At 40.1% G+C, this 12,485-nt stretch overlaps 1 protein-coding gene and 1 non-coding gene across 11 annotated transcripts in view; one reads left to right on the top strand and one right to left on the bottom strand.

Annotated features, from left to right (window-relative positions):
• Nucleotides 1-12,485, top strand: part of USP6NL (USP6 N-terminal like) — a 246,577-nt gene that overhangs the window by 142,610 nt on the left and 91,482 nt on the right. For 5 of the 10 annotated variants that reach the window (XM_045060857.1, XM_045060856.1, XM_045060853.1 and 2 more), the window contains one exon: nt 4,351-4,414. The exons of 3 other annotated variants lie outside the window; for them this stretch is intronic. In XM_045060857.1, the coding sequence (XP_044916792.1) occupies nt 4,405-4,414 (10 nt within the window). In that variant the 5' untranslated portion in view covers nt 4,351-4,404. Of the gene's footprint in view, nt 1-4,350; nt 4,415-9,339; nt 9,598-12,485 lie in introns of those variants that run through there. 2 more of the 10 variants (XM_045060855.1, XM_019833909.3) reach the window with 2 other exon arrangements.
• LOC111561542 lies at nt 2,245-2,351 on the bottom strand. The gene has a single exon (XR_002744191.1). It is a non-coding gene; the product is annotated as a U6 spliceosomal RNA (small nuclear RNA).

Raw genomic sequence — 12,485 nt, 5'->3', positions numbered from 1 at the left:
GAATTAATGAATCTTCACTCTGAAGAACTTATGAGTTATATGTAGGAGAAAAAAAGATATGGTCAAAAGGGTTTGAAAAATAATAAATGCAGGACCGGGTTATATTGAATAGAGGGTATGGATCAAAGGCAACTAACAAACATTGGTGGGGAGCCCATGTTTCCCTGTTCCCTGCTCGGGTCTGGTGATTGTTACCTAGTAAAGCATTAAAAAAATAGGTTTAATTTTATCAGTATTTTAGCTGCTCCAATGTAACATTTGGAAATTTTTATTTGCTTGCTTATAAGGATAAATCAGTTCCTAGGTAATTACATTTTGGCAGCTTTGTAGTATCAGTGGATTGAAACTTTGGAAACTTGGGTATGTGAAAGTGCACGGAAATAAGTAATTTTGGGAAGTCATCATTTTCGGATCTTGGAAGAGTTTTGTCTTTATTGGAGGAGGAGATTCACTTGTGGAAACACAGCCAACACATGGAGGGCTGATCACACTGACTCCAGTAACCCACTTCCTGGTTATGGTGCGTTAGTTTCTTGGTAGCTTATACCTTATTAATTTACAGATACACAGATATATTCTCTCTCTCTCTTCTCTTTTGTAACATAATGGGCAAGAGGACAGGCTTTGGAGCCTTCCAGATGTGGCTTTGACACTTAACGTAGCCTTGGACAAGTTTCATTCTTCTCACCTATAAACTGAACGGTAATAGGGCTCTTTGAACATTCAGTGAGATATTGTGTGTGCCTAGCACAGTGCCCGAAGGGTAGTGAGAGCTCAACAGTGTGAGGTCTTAATAAGCAAATTCTTCTTCCTTCCCCAGCAGCCTTGGTTTTCTCCACAGCTTCTGGCCAGTTTTCTCTTCAAAAACACCTCCGTGGCTTCCTGTTGACTGAAGGGCACTTCCTTGGTTTCTTGCCCTGATTTAATGCTACTTTGAGGATCCCTGTTAACAGAGTCACTTGACAAACCTTTGTTCATTCGCTTGCCATTTGACATATCCAAAGATTATGTGGAATGATTAAGAGTGCCCTGGGGCCTTCTTGCCTTGGTCTGAATGCCACTTCTGTAACTTCAGTGCTGTGTGATCTTTTCAAGTTAGTTAACCTAACAATTTTCTTTCTGCTAAACGAACAATAATGATACCTACCTTATAGTTTTGATGTGAGGTCATTCGACAAAATAACATACAGGAGGTGTTTAGATTGTACAGAATAAATGCTAGATGTTATTATGAGCCAGGCTCTCCGTTGGTACTTAGGTTATTTAGTCTCCTCATCATCAGTGACTTTCATATGTGTATAGATAGCACTTTTGATATTCGTTATGTAAAATAAGTCTTACACGAGGCTCCCCAACACAAAATTATTGGCACAATAATGGTAACCACGTGAAGAACGTGTGCTTCATTAAACATACGTGCACATGTGAGATACTCTTACGTGATGTTCTCAGGAGTTGTCAGGTGAGATGTGGTGAGTGCAGCTATATGATGAGAATTCCATGGTGCTGGGCTTGGAGATGATGGCACTCTTTTTTTTGTTGTTGTTGTTGTTGTTGTTGTTAAATAATTGAATGAATGACAGCTTCAGCATGATATGAACACTTATATTTATTATTTTCCAAGTTGCTGGCTTTCAGTGGCCTTATATTCTGATTTGGACCTAAGGGCCATTCAGGGACCAAATAATACTTGCATTGTTAATACTTTTAAAACATGTATTAAGGTAATTCTTTCTGTGTGTTACTCTGTTGTTCTAGGTGATACTGAGTTCTTGTTTTTGTATGCCATGCTGGGTTCAGTTTGTTTTTTGCACGTCATTTTTGATTTAAATAGTAGAAAAGTTACCATTGGGTCGAGAAGAGGGTTTGCCAAATTATCTGTGGAATTAGTTATGTACTATTAGGGTGGGCATTCTCTGAACCCTCTTCTGTCCCCTTTGTTGGTTATGTGATCTACGAGAATCTGCTATAATTGCATCATTTCTTGTTAGCTCCCATTGGGCTGAATTCATCATGAACTTGTAGTGAACATAACTGCATGCTTACAGTTCTGAATGAGCCGGAAGAGTTGTGAAGGTCAAGTAAATGCATTAGATTCAACAGAATTCTTCCCATAAACATGGAAATTAATTGTGAGGGCCTTTGAGTTAGTATCTACGAAACACCTGAAGTATTTTAGCAGCGTTAACTTTAGTATCCATTTGGTGATTTGTCTGTCAAATATTTTTTGCAGGTTTTTTCTTTTCTCTTTTGGAACGCTTCATGAGTTTCATGCATCCTTGTGCAGGGGCCATGCTAAATCTTCTCTGTATTGTTCCAACTTTTAGTCTACATGCTGCCAAAGCGAACACTGCATGTTTCTTGATCGTTTCCTATTATCCTAAAACATACAGCTTAAAATATAATAGAGGGGTACAGTTGCTTAGAGGGGTCACAAAGACTGTTCGTATAAGTGGTTCTTGGATTCTCTATGTCATTGGACTCCATTTTGCACAAATAGTAGACAAAGTCAGTTTCGTAAGTTTAGAAGGCTACTAGAAAGCAGAAAGCAACTGTTAAGAATCCACAGGAATCACAAATAGATTTGTTTCTAAGAAAATAAATATAAGGACTAGCAGAAATGAGAAGAAATATAAAGATGATCCATTGTGCTTTAACAAAATAGCTTGGTATTAGAAACAAGGCTTTGAAGTCAGACAGCCCTGACTTTGAAGTCCTGCTCTGCCACTTACTTCCCATAGGACCAGAATGACTTAACCTCTCCACACATCAGGCTCTCCTTATGTAAACTGAGAATAGACACACAACTATCAGAGTAGGTTGTCGTGAGGATTATATGAGATTACACATAGTAAATGCTCAACACAGGTCTGGCACATAGTAAACGCTCACTAGACAGGTTATAAAGTATCCACAAACAGGGAGTCATTACCAATGAGTCTGTGTCATCTATTCAAACAATCATATTGCTGGTAAAGCAGCTAAGGTATAATCCTGAATTTGCCAGCCACTGTAGGCGGATTTAAATGAGTGAAGTGACTCATACATAGGCTTGTCTTGGTTCTAAGTATGTGTTGTTGGCAATTTTGTCACTCAACCCTGCCCCCAAATGTGGGAGTTACACTCATACTCAACAACTAGTAATTATGCTTCTCATCAGTAGTAATGGTATTTAAATACTGTTACATCACTCCATATCCTTTTTCTCTATGAATCACCTTACACATAAACGTAGGAGTTACTAGTGTGATTTGGGGAGTTCTAGGGAACCAATAGTGATACTGTTTCTTCTCCTTGAGAAGTAAGACACAAGAGACTGACAGATGGAGATCAAAATGGCTTCTGTATTGGTTGATCTAAGGATGTGACATTAGATCCATTAGGTCCAATGGGCCTTATTAGCCCATCTTGACTTAGACTTCCCCACTGGGTGACTAGCATAGCTGAGCAACCACAGACCTCCCCTCAGGACAGGTGCCTTCATGCATGGAGAGCAGACCAGATGGCTTGCCCCCCAGGGTGGCTGAGAGAGAGAGAGAGAGAGAGAGAGAGAGAGAGAGAGAGAGAGAGCGCGCGCGCGCAAGGAGCTGAGCCAGCCAACCTCAAAAGTCCTTCTGCCCCTGTAAGAGGGGAAGAGTATGGGGAGAGTGTTCATACATGGATTTAAAAGCATGATGGTAGTACATTCAGCCAAGTGGGCAGGACCTTCCTGTCAAGAATGTGAGACCACGATTTTGGGAGTAGTTTCTGGGAGTAGACAGGTAGCTAAATCAGGAAGACGTGGGGAGAGGAGTGGGCTGGGCACAGACATCACAGACATGTCTCTGGTTTTCTTCGTCTTTCAGGAGGCTCCTGCCTTTTTTTTTTTTAATTCCTTCCCTCCTCTCCTTCCCTCCTTTCCTCCCTCCCTCCCTCCCTTCCTTCCTGGATATGAAGTACTTGTAAATATGCAGAAGTGCTAATCAGAAATAGATGGCGACTTCTCATTTCTGAATTTTAGAATCTTAATAAAATTTTAAATGCTACCTTGAAATAGAATTAAAAAAACCTTAGAATCTTTTGTAAAGGTGTACTTTTTGCAGGGAAAGTATTTCTGAAAAATAGCTTAAAATCTAATTGTTAAAAATAAATTGATATGTTAAGTGTTGAGCTGGTTGAATAGTTCACAATAGTAATAATTCTGAGGAATTAGTTTCATCCTGTTAAGAAATACTTGGTGAGCAGCGACCGTGTGCTAGACCCTATGATTAGATACAGTGACCGCAGGGTGAATGAGAGAACTGTGTTTTGTTCATGGAGCTTACAATTAAATAACACGTCAGTAAATCATATGTCAATAAAATGTTACAGGTTCCTGTTTCGAAGAGAACTGAAACAAAAGAAGCAGTGGCTGGTTCTCCCTTTATGCCAGCAGGTATGGGTGGTTCAACTGGAAGCAGACTGTCATTCCTGATTGCATTTGAGAAAAACTTACCTTCTCAATTACAATAAGTCTTTGCCAGTAATTGGCTTTAGGACTTTAAATATTATTTTGTTTCTCCTCTTTCTAGAAAATAGGAAGCAAGTAATAGAAGGCTGCCCAGGAATTATTGCTATGACTATAATTTTAAGCGTTTTCTTAGTTATGGAAACATTAAATACCTAGCTGATACTGGGTGCTCCGTGTTTAAAATATTAGAGATGTGCCCTGTTCTTGCTTACTTGGCCGGGATAGCCTTGCAGGTCTGTGTGGGTCATGTGGGTCACTTGGAGGAAAGAGGGAGAGCAGGCCAGGGGAACTTTGCTCCCTCTCTCCTCTACCGGACCTGCCTGCCTGGCTTGGCAGTTGGGCTTCTATATAAGGATTTGTGGGAAGAAATGTGTTCTGCACATTGAATGGCAAATTTAAAAACTATTCATTTAAAGTATGATATATAATAGGAAATATCAATGTCATGCTGATCGTGATAGAATATAAATATTTTGAATGAAAAGATACAAATCCTGTTTGTAAATCCTGAAGAGCATTTAAGCTTACTTATTTTGAATGTTTTTATGGTATCAGACCATGTGGATTAAGCCAGAGAAATATGAAGCTATTATGTGGATACTTGTGTGACTGTTTTGAGAGGAAATCTGGGCGTTTCTGGGGACTTTTGGGTTCTTTCATGTAGTTTGCTTTTAGCCTTTGGCTTCCTTGATCACCATTATTTGTCATAGTTTTCCCAGTGAACATGGGAAAGAGAGAAGGAAACCAATGATTTTTCTAAGATTATTACTCAGTTGGGGGAGGAAGAAGGAGATTAGTAGGTGTTGGGGGTTGTGCAGTTTTTGAGGACATTGTTTAACATGGAATTGAGTGAGTTAGGAGAGGGGGAAATAGGACGGGGCTGGGGCGCGAGGGAATATTGGATGATAGATGACCTCCCTGTGGAGGGAAGACACCCTGGGTTAGTCTTCTCCCAGGACCACCAGGTGGTGCTTTTGGTCTAGACTCCCCCCCCCCCCCCCCCCCCCCCCCCCCCCCCCCCGGGATCCTGGCATGCTGTTTCAGAATCAGCATTATAGGGGCCAGTAGGGGGAGGCAGGCAGGGATATGTACCTTGTAGGTGCCTGCATTTAACATCATCTCATACGAAACACCCAGTTAAAATCCGTGGTATTTCAGGCTCTTTTGTGACTAGTGCACCTGCCTTTATTTTATTCGTTTGTTTTTAGTTGTGTTTTAATGTTGATCTGCTTAACTCTGTGTATTTCTCCTCTGAGCATTTCTTCCAGCCTTGAATCTAGAATATGAGAAAATAAATGCTGAAGTTTTCAGCAGTGGTGCCTAATCAAGATTTTACCATTAAAAGAACTCTTATTTTTGATATATCTTAGCCCATAGTGCACTAAGAAAGTGATCACAAGTAGCTGAAACCATTGCTTAGGCACCACTGGTACTTGGGGCCTCTTTTGGTTGAAAGATGAGGTTGAATGAAGGAACTCTGATTATAGACCAGAATAACTTATTCAAATTATTTCAAGGAAAAAAAAAAGAGCATTATTTTTATTGAGCAGGAAGTGTAAGCCACCAGGAGCTGAAGCATGAAGCAGTTTCTGTCTGTGTTCTTTTAGGCTGAAAGGTCTCTACGATGGTGACTCACTCTGCTCTCTCAGGTCCTGCGTTCCTCTTTGCAACAGCTGCTTTTTCTCAGCTTACTGGTCGTTTCTGCTTCCTCTGTTGTTCTGTTGCCTTTGGTCACCACTGCCTAGTAAGCTCTTTACCTTAGGATGTTTTCTCTTTAACTCCCATTAAAAATGGACTCTCGTTTTTATCCTAGTTCATATTCCTTAGGGAAGACTGGTTGAATAAATTATATTAATGTATTAGGTAGGAAGCTTTCCAGCTACGGAAAAGGTTAAGGTAGATCTGTTGATGTATTGGAGCCAGACTGAACTGTCTGTTCCATGGCGGCATGTTGTAGTTTGGCAATTAGCCGCCGTGGTGGGAGGAGAAGTGGCATGGAGGTTCGGAGGTGCCACAACCGGGGCTTGGAGCCCCTGCTTCCTCCCTATAAGAATGGGTCGCTAAGCCTTTATTGGCACACCACTGGGTAGGTCTGCAGATGTGGATATGCACAAGCTCCAAGATGCACTGTTAAATGAAAAAGAGTGAGGTGTAGAGCTATTTACAGAACAATTCTAGTTTCTCACTAGAAAAGGGAGACTGAAATCTGTGTGTGCATGCATGCATGTAGATTCTTGTATAGTGTGGAGAATGTTTTTTGCAGGTATTGGTGGCTGCTTTTAGGAAGGGCATTTAGGTTTGGAGTGTGGTGTGTGTGTGTGCAGATCAGAGTTCAGTTTTGGACACTTTGTAGTTGATTATGAACACCAAAAGCCAATAAAATTCTTATATAATCAGAATAATGTCAGTATCGTATAATCAAAATAGTGTCAGTGTCATTTATCTAAGTCTCGAATATTAAGAGGTATGTAAAAATAAGTATAATAATCCTAATGTTGAAAGTGTCAAGATCACATGGGTTCATTTCTCCTACATGCCATATGTGTACAAATGGCCTTTGTACATTTCTTCACGTTTGCCTGTGGCTTTATCACTTTCTGCTTTGCTAGTCCTGAGATTTCAAACAGTCCTCTCGCCCTCTTTTTGGAGTCTTTTATGTGTAAGCTTTTACTGTGTCACTGATAAAATCTATTTTCTTCCTGAAGACACCTTGTATTCCCTATTCTAATGTAGGCTGGCTGCTCTCTAGGCAACTACACATTTGGCATCTGGAAATGTCTAATTTTAGCCTTCTGAGATTTCATGGATCCCGTGTCTGCCTTCTTTTTTATTCTGTTACAGAAAAATTATTCTGGCTCTTGTTAAAACAGCAAAGACGTTGTACACGAGAATTGCAGTTGGGGTCAAGACTGTCGGCAGTAGGGGAGAGAGATCAGGCTCCACTCCAAACACAGGAAGGACAGGTGGAGTTCATAGCCACCAGGCGGACTGAAGGTTTCAGTGCATGGCGGGGAGGGGGTGGTCCTTGCTACGCTGACTGAACAGGATTCTGGATAAAGGCACGCCAGGGTGACTAGCTATCAGGGTGTGGGGGCACTCTTGCTAAACTGACTTAGCAGGATTCTTGCTGCGGCTGGGCCAGGCCAGGCTAGGCAGGCCGAAGATAGGACAAGGCTAGGAGGAGCCTGACTGAAGTTTGGAAAAGGAGAGAGTCTTTGTCAGTTCTTTTTATTGTTGTTTCGTTTTTCTGTAGTGTATTCTCATATTCTTTTTAAAAGAAACATTGGGTAGGCAGTGAACTTTGAATCATGTATTGGTTTTCTGTCCCTGCTGTAACGAATTCCACAAACCTAGTGGCTTAAAACAACATAGATTTATTCTTTTATATTTCTGGAGGCCAGAGTCTGAGCTCAGTTTCACTGGGCCATAGTCAACGTGTCAGCTTAGTTGGTTCCTTCTGGAGCCGTTTCTTAGCCAGTTCTGACTTCTGGAGACCACCTTTGTTCTTTGCCTGCCAACCCCTTCCTTCCTCAACAAGCGCTCCAACCTCTTCCATCGTCATACTTTCTTGTTTCCTTCTATAAGGTCTCTTATGGGGCGCCTGGGTGGCTCAGTCGGTTAAGCGTCTGACTTCGGCTCAGGTCATGATCTCACGATTCGTGAGTTCTATCCCCACATTGGGCTCTGTGCTGACAGCTCAGAGCTTAGGGACTGCTTCAGATTCTGTCTGTCTGTCTGTCTGTCTGTCTCTCTCTCTCTCTGCCCCTTTCTAACTCCCACTCCATCTGTCTCAAAAATAAATAAACATTAAACAATTTTATAAGGTGCTTTATGATTCCGTTGGGCCCATCTGCACGATGCAGGATAATCTTCCCATCTCAGGATCCTAACTTACTACATCTGCAGATACGTTTGCCATATAAGGTACACTCACAGGCTCCAGAGATGAGGATGTGGACATCTTTTAGGGGTGAGGGTCATTTCTTGAGCTTTAGCAGACCTGATAATAGCTAAAAATGTTTTTATTTTTTCTCCATGCTTCATTGATAGTCGGGCTTGGTATAGAATTCTAAGTTCATGATCATTTTTTTTTCTCAGAACTTTGGAAATAGAGTTTCATTATCTTTTAGCTGGAAAGAAGTTTGATACCAGTCTGATTCTTATTCCTCAGTGTATGACTTGAAATTTTCCCTCTCTCTAAGCTTCTGAGATCTTTCGCTTATATTAAATACTACAAATGGCTTAAAGTGAATGTAAACTTAATGTGTGAAGTGTCCAGTTAAGTGTGATTAATGTCCGCAAGCATGCCTCCAACATGACTGTTAACGTTTGCAAAGTGGTTTCCAAATTGTAGGTCCCTGAAGAGGAGTGAAAAGGAATAAATAGAATAGAACAGAAAATTTCACAGAGCCGTCCTACAGTAGTTGTACACATTGTTCCCCAAAACGTGTTTCACTTGTATATGTGTGGTGTGTTAAAACTTTCCAAAACCTTCCAAAATTTAGCTTGTATTCATTTAGTGTCTGAAATAGAGGCTGACGTTCTCACATTAAAAATTATGTTAAGAATGAAATGTGTTTGAGGGGAACATTCCTACCTAGTTTTAGTTTAATGTTTTCAATAACAATTTTCTTTGTTGCTTTATGACAAAATTTAGGGCAAGTAGTAAGCATGTGGTTAACTTTGCAGCAGGAGGTGAAGGCGTGTTCTAAAGCGGCTTGTCTCAAGCCCCTGTTTGTTGTCAGATGGAAATGCCGGGTGTAGGCTGCTGTGGCTCATACTTGGGATCTGGCCTGAAAGACATGTTTTTACCCTCAACAAACATCATCTTTGTTAGAATATCTGGAGTCCGTGTAGCCACAGAAAGGTCTTTTCTTCTCCCTTAGAAACGTTTTCTTTCTTGTGCTTGTTTCACAAATAGTTGAAAGTAGAGCTGCCTTCCACTTTTCTGTTTCAGTTTGTTGCAAGAATGTATGAGGCACCACCTAACTCGCCTGGTGTGCTTGAGAACTGTAAAATAATAATGAAATCTTGGAGTAGATAAGTTTAATCTATGAGGACTGAAGCCGCCGTTAATTCCCAGGGCCGGACTAACTGTCTAACAAATGGTAAAGTACTTCTTAAGTTGGAATAGGTGATTTGTATATAGTAGTCCTGTCAGAATGTACACTAGGAAGAATGTCCGCTTTGAGGTTCGTTCTATTGGACAAACTGAATTTGAAATTTAATGACTGTGAATGACGTGGGGTTAATTGAGTGAGAGATACTCAGCTACATTGCCTGCTTTTAAAAAATGTCTTTCAGGAGGATGCTTGATTCTTAAAAAGTTCTTGTGTTTAAAGGGAATTAGAAGGCTTCTGGAAATGTTAGAGTTGTCACTTTTTGAAATGCTTCATAAGATGCGATAGCTGTCACTATCTTCCATAAATTTGTGCCCAGATAGGTTTTACTGTATACTTGCGTGTTTAATCCAGTTGCTCTCTGTCTTTACTGCTTAAAACATGCCTTTTTTCTTTGAAACATTGTTGCCTTAGATGTGAAGTCAATAAAAATAATTTTATTTCATCTGGCTTGAATAATGTAATAGAGGTTTTTTAAATTAAGTAATGACATGTGATGTAGGTGCCGAATAACACAACTGTCATTGTTTGGTAGGTGCCTGGAACTTTGTGTACACTTGCACACAGACACAAGGCAGCTGTTGATAACCCTTTGTCTTCAATGTTTTAGGGCAAATTCTTTGTTCTTGCAATGGAATTTCTAAATAAGCTTTCAGAATGAAATCAAAGGGAGGATTCTAGTGCAATTCTTCATAAACTTCTCAACTATAGATCAGACACTATGATACATAATTTAGCTACAGTGAATTCTGCAGAGGGATATTAACTTCCTACTCTAAAGATGGTTACCTCACAATGTGGATTATTAAATAATGTCTTTGCACTCCATGTTGGGAACAATTGGCATTTACATTTAGTCTCTTCTAGGAAGCAGGTTTGGCTATATTTTATAAAATTAGTATGCCTTTAAATTCATGCTTTTTTTAGAACACATTTGTCAGCATTACAGAATTTTCTCTCCACAAGGAAATACAAGGACAAGAAAGTTCTAAAGGAATTTAAAGATTTAGAACTTACTTTATTTGATTTAGAGCCAAGCCAACTACTCTAACCATGTTTAAAGTACATGATTTTTCTCTCCTGAAATTAGGATACAGTTTCATCCAATTTCAATATGACCTCTATTACGTGGTTAGGTTTTTTCCTTTTTGGAAATCTCTAGACTGGATATGATCCCTGGAAAGCTTTATATTTTATAATTTGCCACAATGATGCTTTCTTGGGATACTTTGCATCTTCTCAACTCTGTACTGTTTTCACTTCTTGCCTTTATACTTTTAACCCTTTCACTGTTAAGTAGGAAAGACGGTTGAGGCTCCTATGACTGTAGCAGCAATGAAGGTCTGATATAGAATACATTCAAAGAAAGCACTCATCCATTGAATTTGGCCTGATCACCGTAGATATTCATGCTTCGTTGTTCTGATAATGGAAGTGGAATTTAATAAGTGGTCAACTTTCCTAGTTTGAGTTTAATTTTTTTAAATTTGCTTTCCCTACCCTTTTGGAGAAATGTGAGTGTAATGTTGTAAAACTGGGCAACAGAAGAGGGAAAAGGAATTGACAGAGGTCCCTAAGTCTAGACTAGGGTAATGAATATATAATTGAGTTGATTATTGCAGACTTTTGACTGCATTAGTTCACTGTGAAGATGTAGTCTGCATTTTTGTTATTTTATTGAACCATTCTATTATTTATTCACATTTCCCCCAGAGGAGAGCGTATTGACAGTCTGAGAAAAGCAGTGACATAAACATTTTTTCCCAAATAAACTTTTAAAAATTGACAAATTCCCATTTTTTTCCAATTTTTCCTATTATATTGATGATCTCATTGGCCTAAATCCCCAGAGGTGAAATTGTTAGGTAAAGGACATGCCTGTTTTTAAGATTCTGGGGACATATTATCAAATTGCTTTCCAGAAAGATAAGTCTCCCCCACAGTAAGCTACTGCAGATTTCCCCACACTCTTTGTCAACATTGAGTAACATCAGTGCATTTTTTGTCAGTCTAAGTACAAAGATATTTTAAAACTTGTATTTCTTGAGTTTCTAATAAGTTTGATTTTTTTTCCATCCCTTGGCTTTTAAATTTAGATTTTATTTTTATCAGAGCTATACTTGGTTTAAAGATTCAGCAGTCTGTATGATTTATTTTGAAAAATAGCTGACTTCCATACTCCTCCCTCCCCACAGCCCACCTCACAGAAGTAACCACCTTTCTCTCCCAGGCTGATTCGTTTTCTGTTTTCTTCCATAGTGCTAGAGAGCAAGCCTGGTTTGCCACTTCCCGCTTCCACAGTCGCAGGCAGTATGTGTTGGTTTCCTGCTGTGGAGGGCGAAGATGTGCTTTTCTTCCCCACACCTAACCTCTTCCGTACGCATGCACATCCCCTTCGGTCTCGGTCTCGGGGAGTTGACTCCTTTCATCACCTTTCTTGGGTCTAACCCCACCCTTCCCTCTCCTCAGGAGCCACCATTTGCTGGGCCTTTGAGGGAGGGGGTTTGAAGAATCCCTGTAGAGTCACTTTAGTGTTTCCAGAGGAATGAATATGAAAGTGTGTTGTGTCTGCCATCTTTCACTGCAAGTCCTTTCCTGTGTCTTTATCATTATTTTTCTTTCTTGTGTCTTTAGCGGTCATTTTTATAAAATTATCCTTAAAATTACGGGCTAGGGAGTCATGACTGTCTGGATTTGAGTCCCAGTTTTGCTCTTTAGTAGTTTTGTGACCTTAGACAGTGGGCTAAATCTCCAGGCCTCATATGCTACCTATGGTAGGGTGTCACGGTGAGACATAAACGGGATGAGGGATGTAAAGAGCTTTTCACAGTACCTGCTGCCAGGCAATATCGTCCTGTCTGCCAGGGAGTTAGTGA

This window comes from Felis catus, chromosome B4, assembly GCF_018350175.1.
Source record: "Felis catus isolate Fca126 chromosome B4, F.catus_Fca126_mat1.0, whole genome shotgun sequence".
NCBI classification, from domain to species: domain Eukaryota; kingdom Metazoa; phylum Chordata; class Mammalia; order Carnivora; family Felidae; genus Felis; species Felis catus.
Note: the sequence above shows the minus strand (reverse complement) of the source record. Positions and strands in the feature narration are given on the sequence as shown.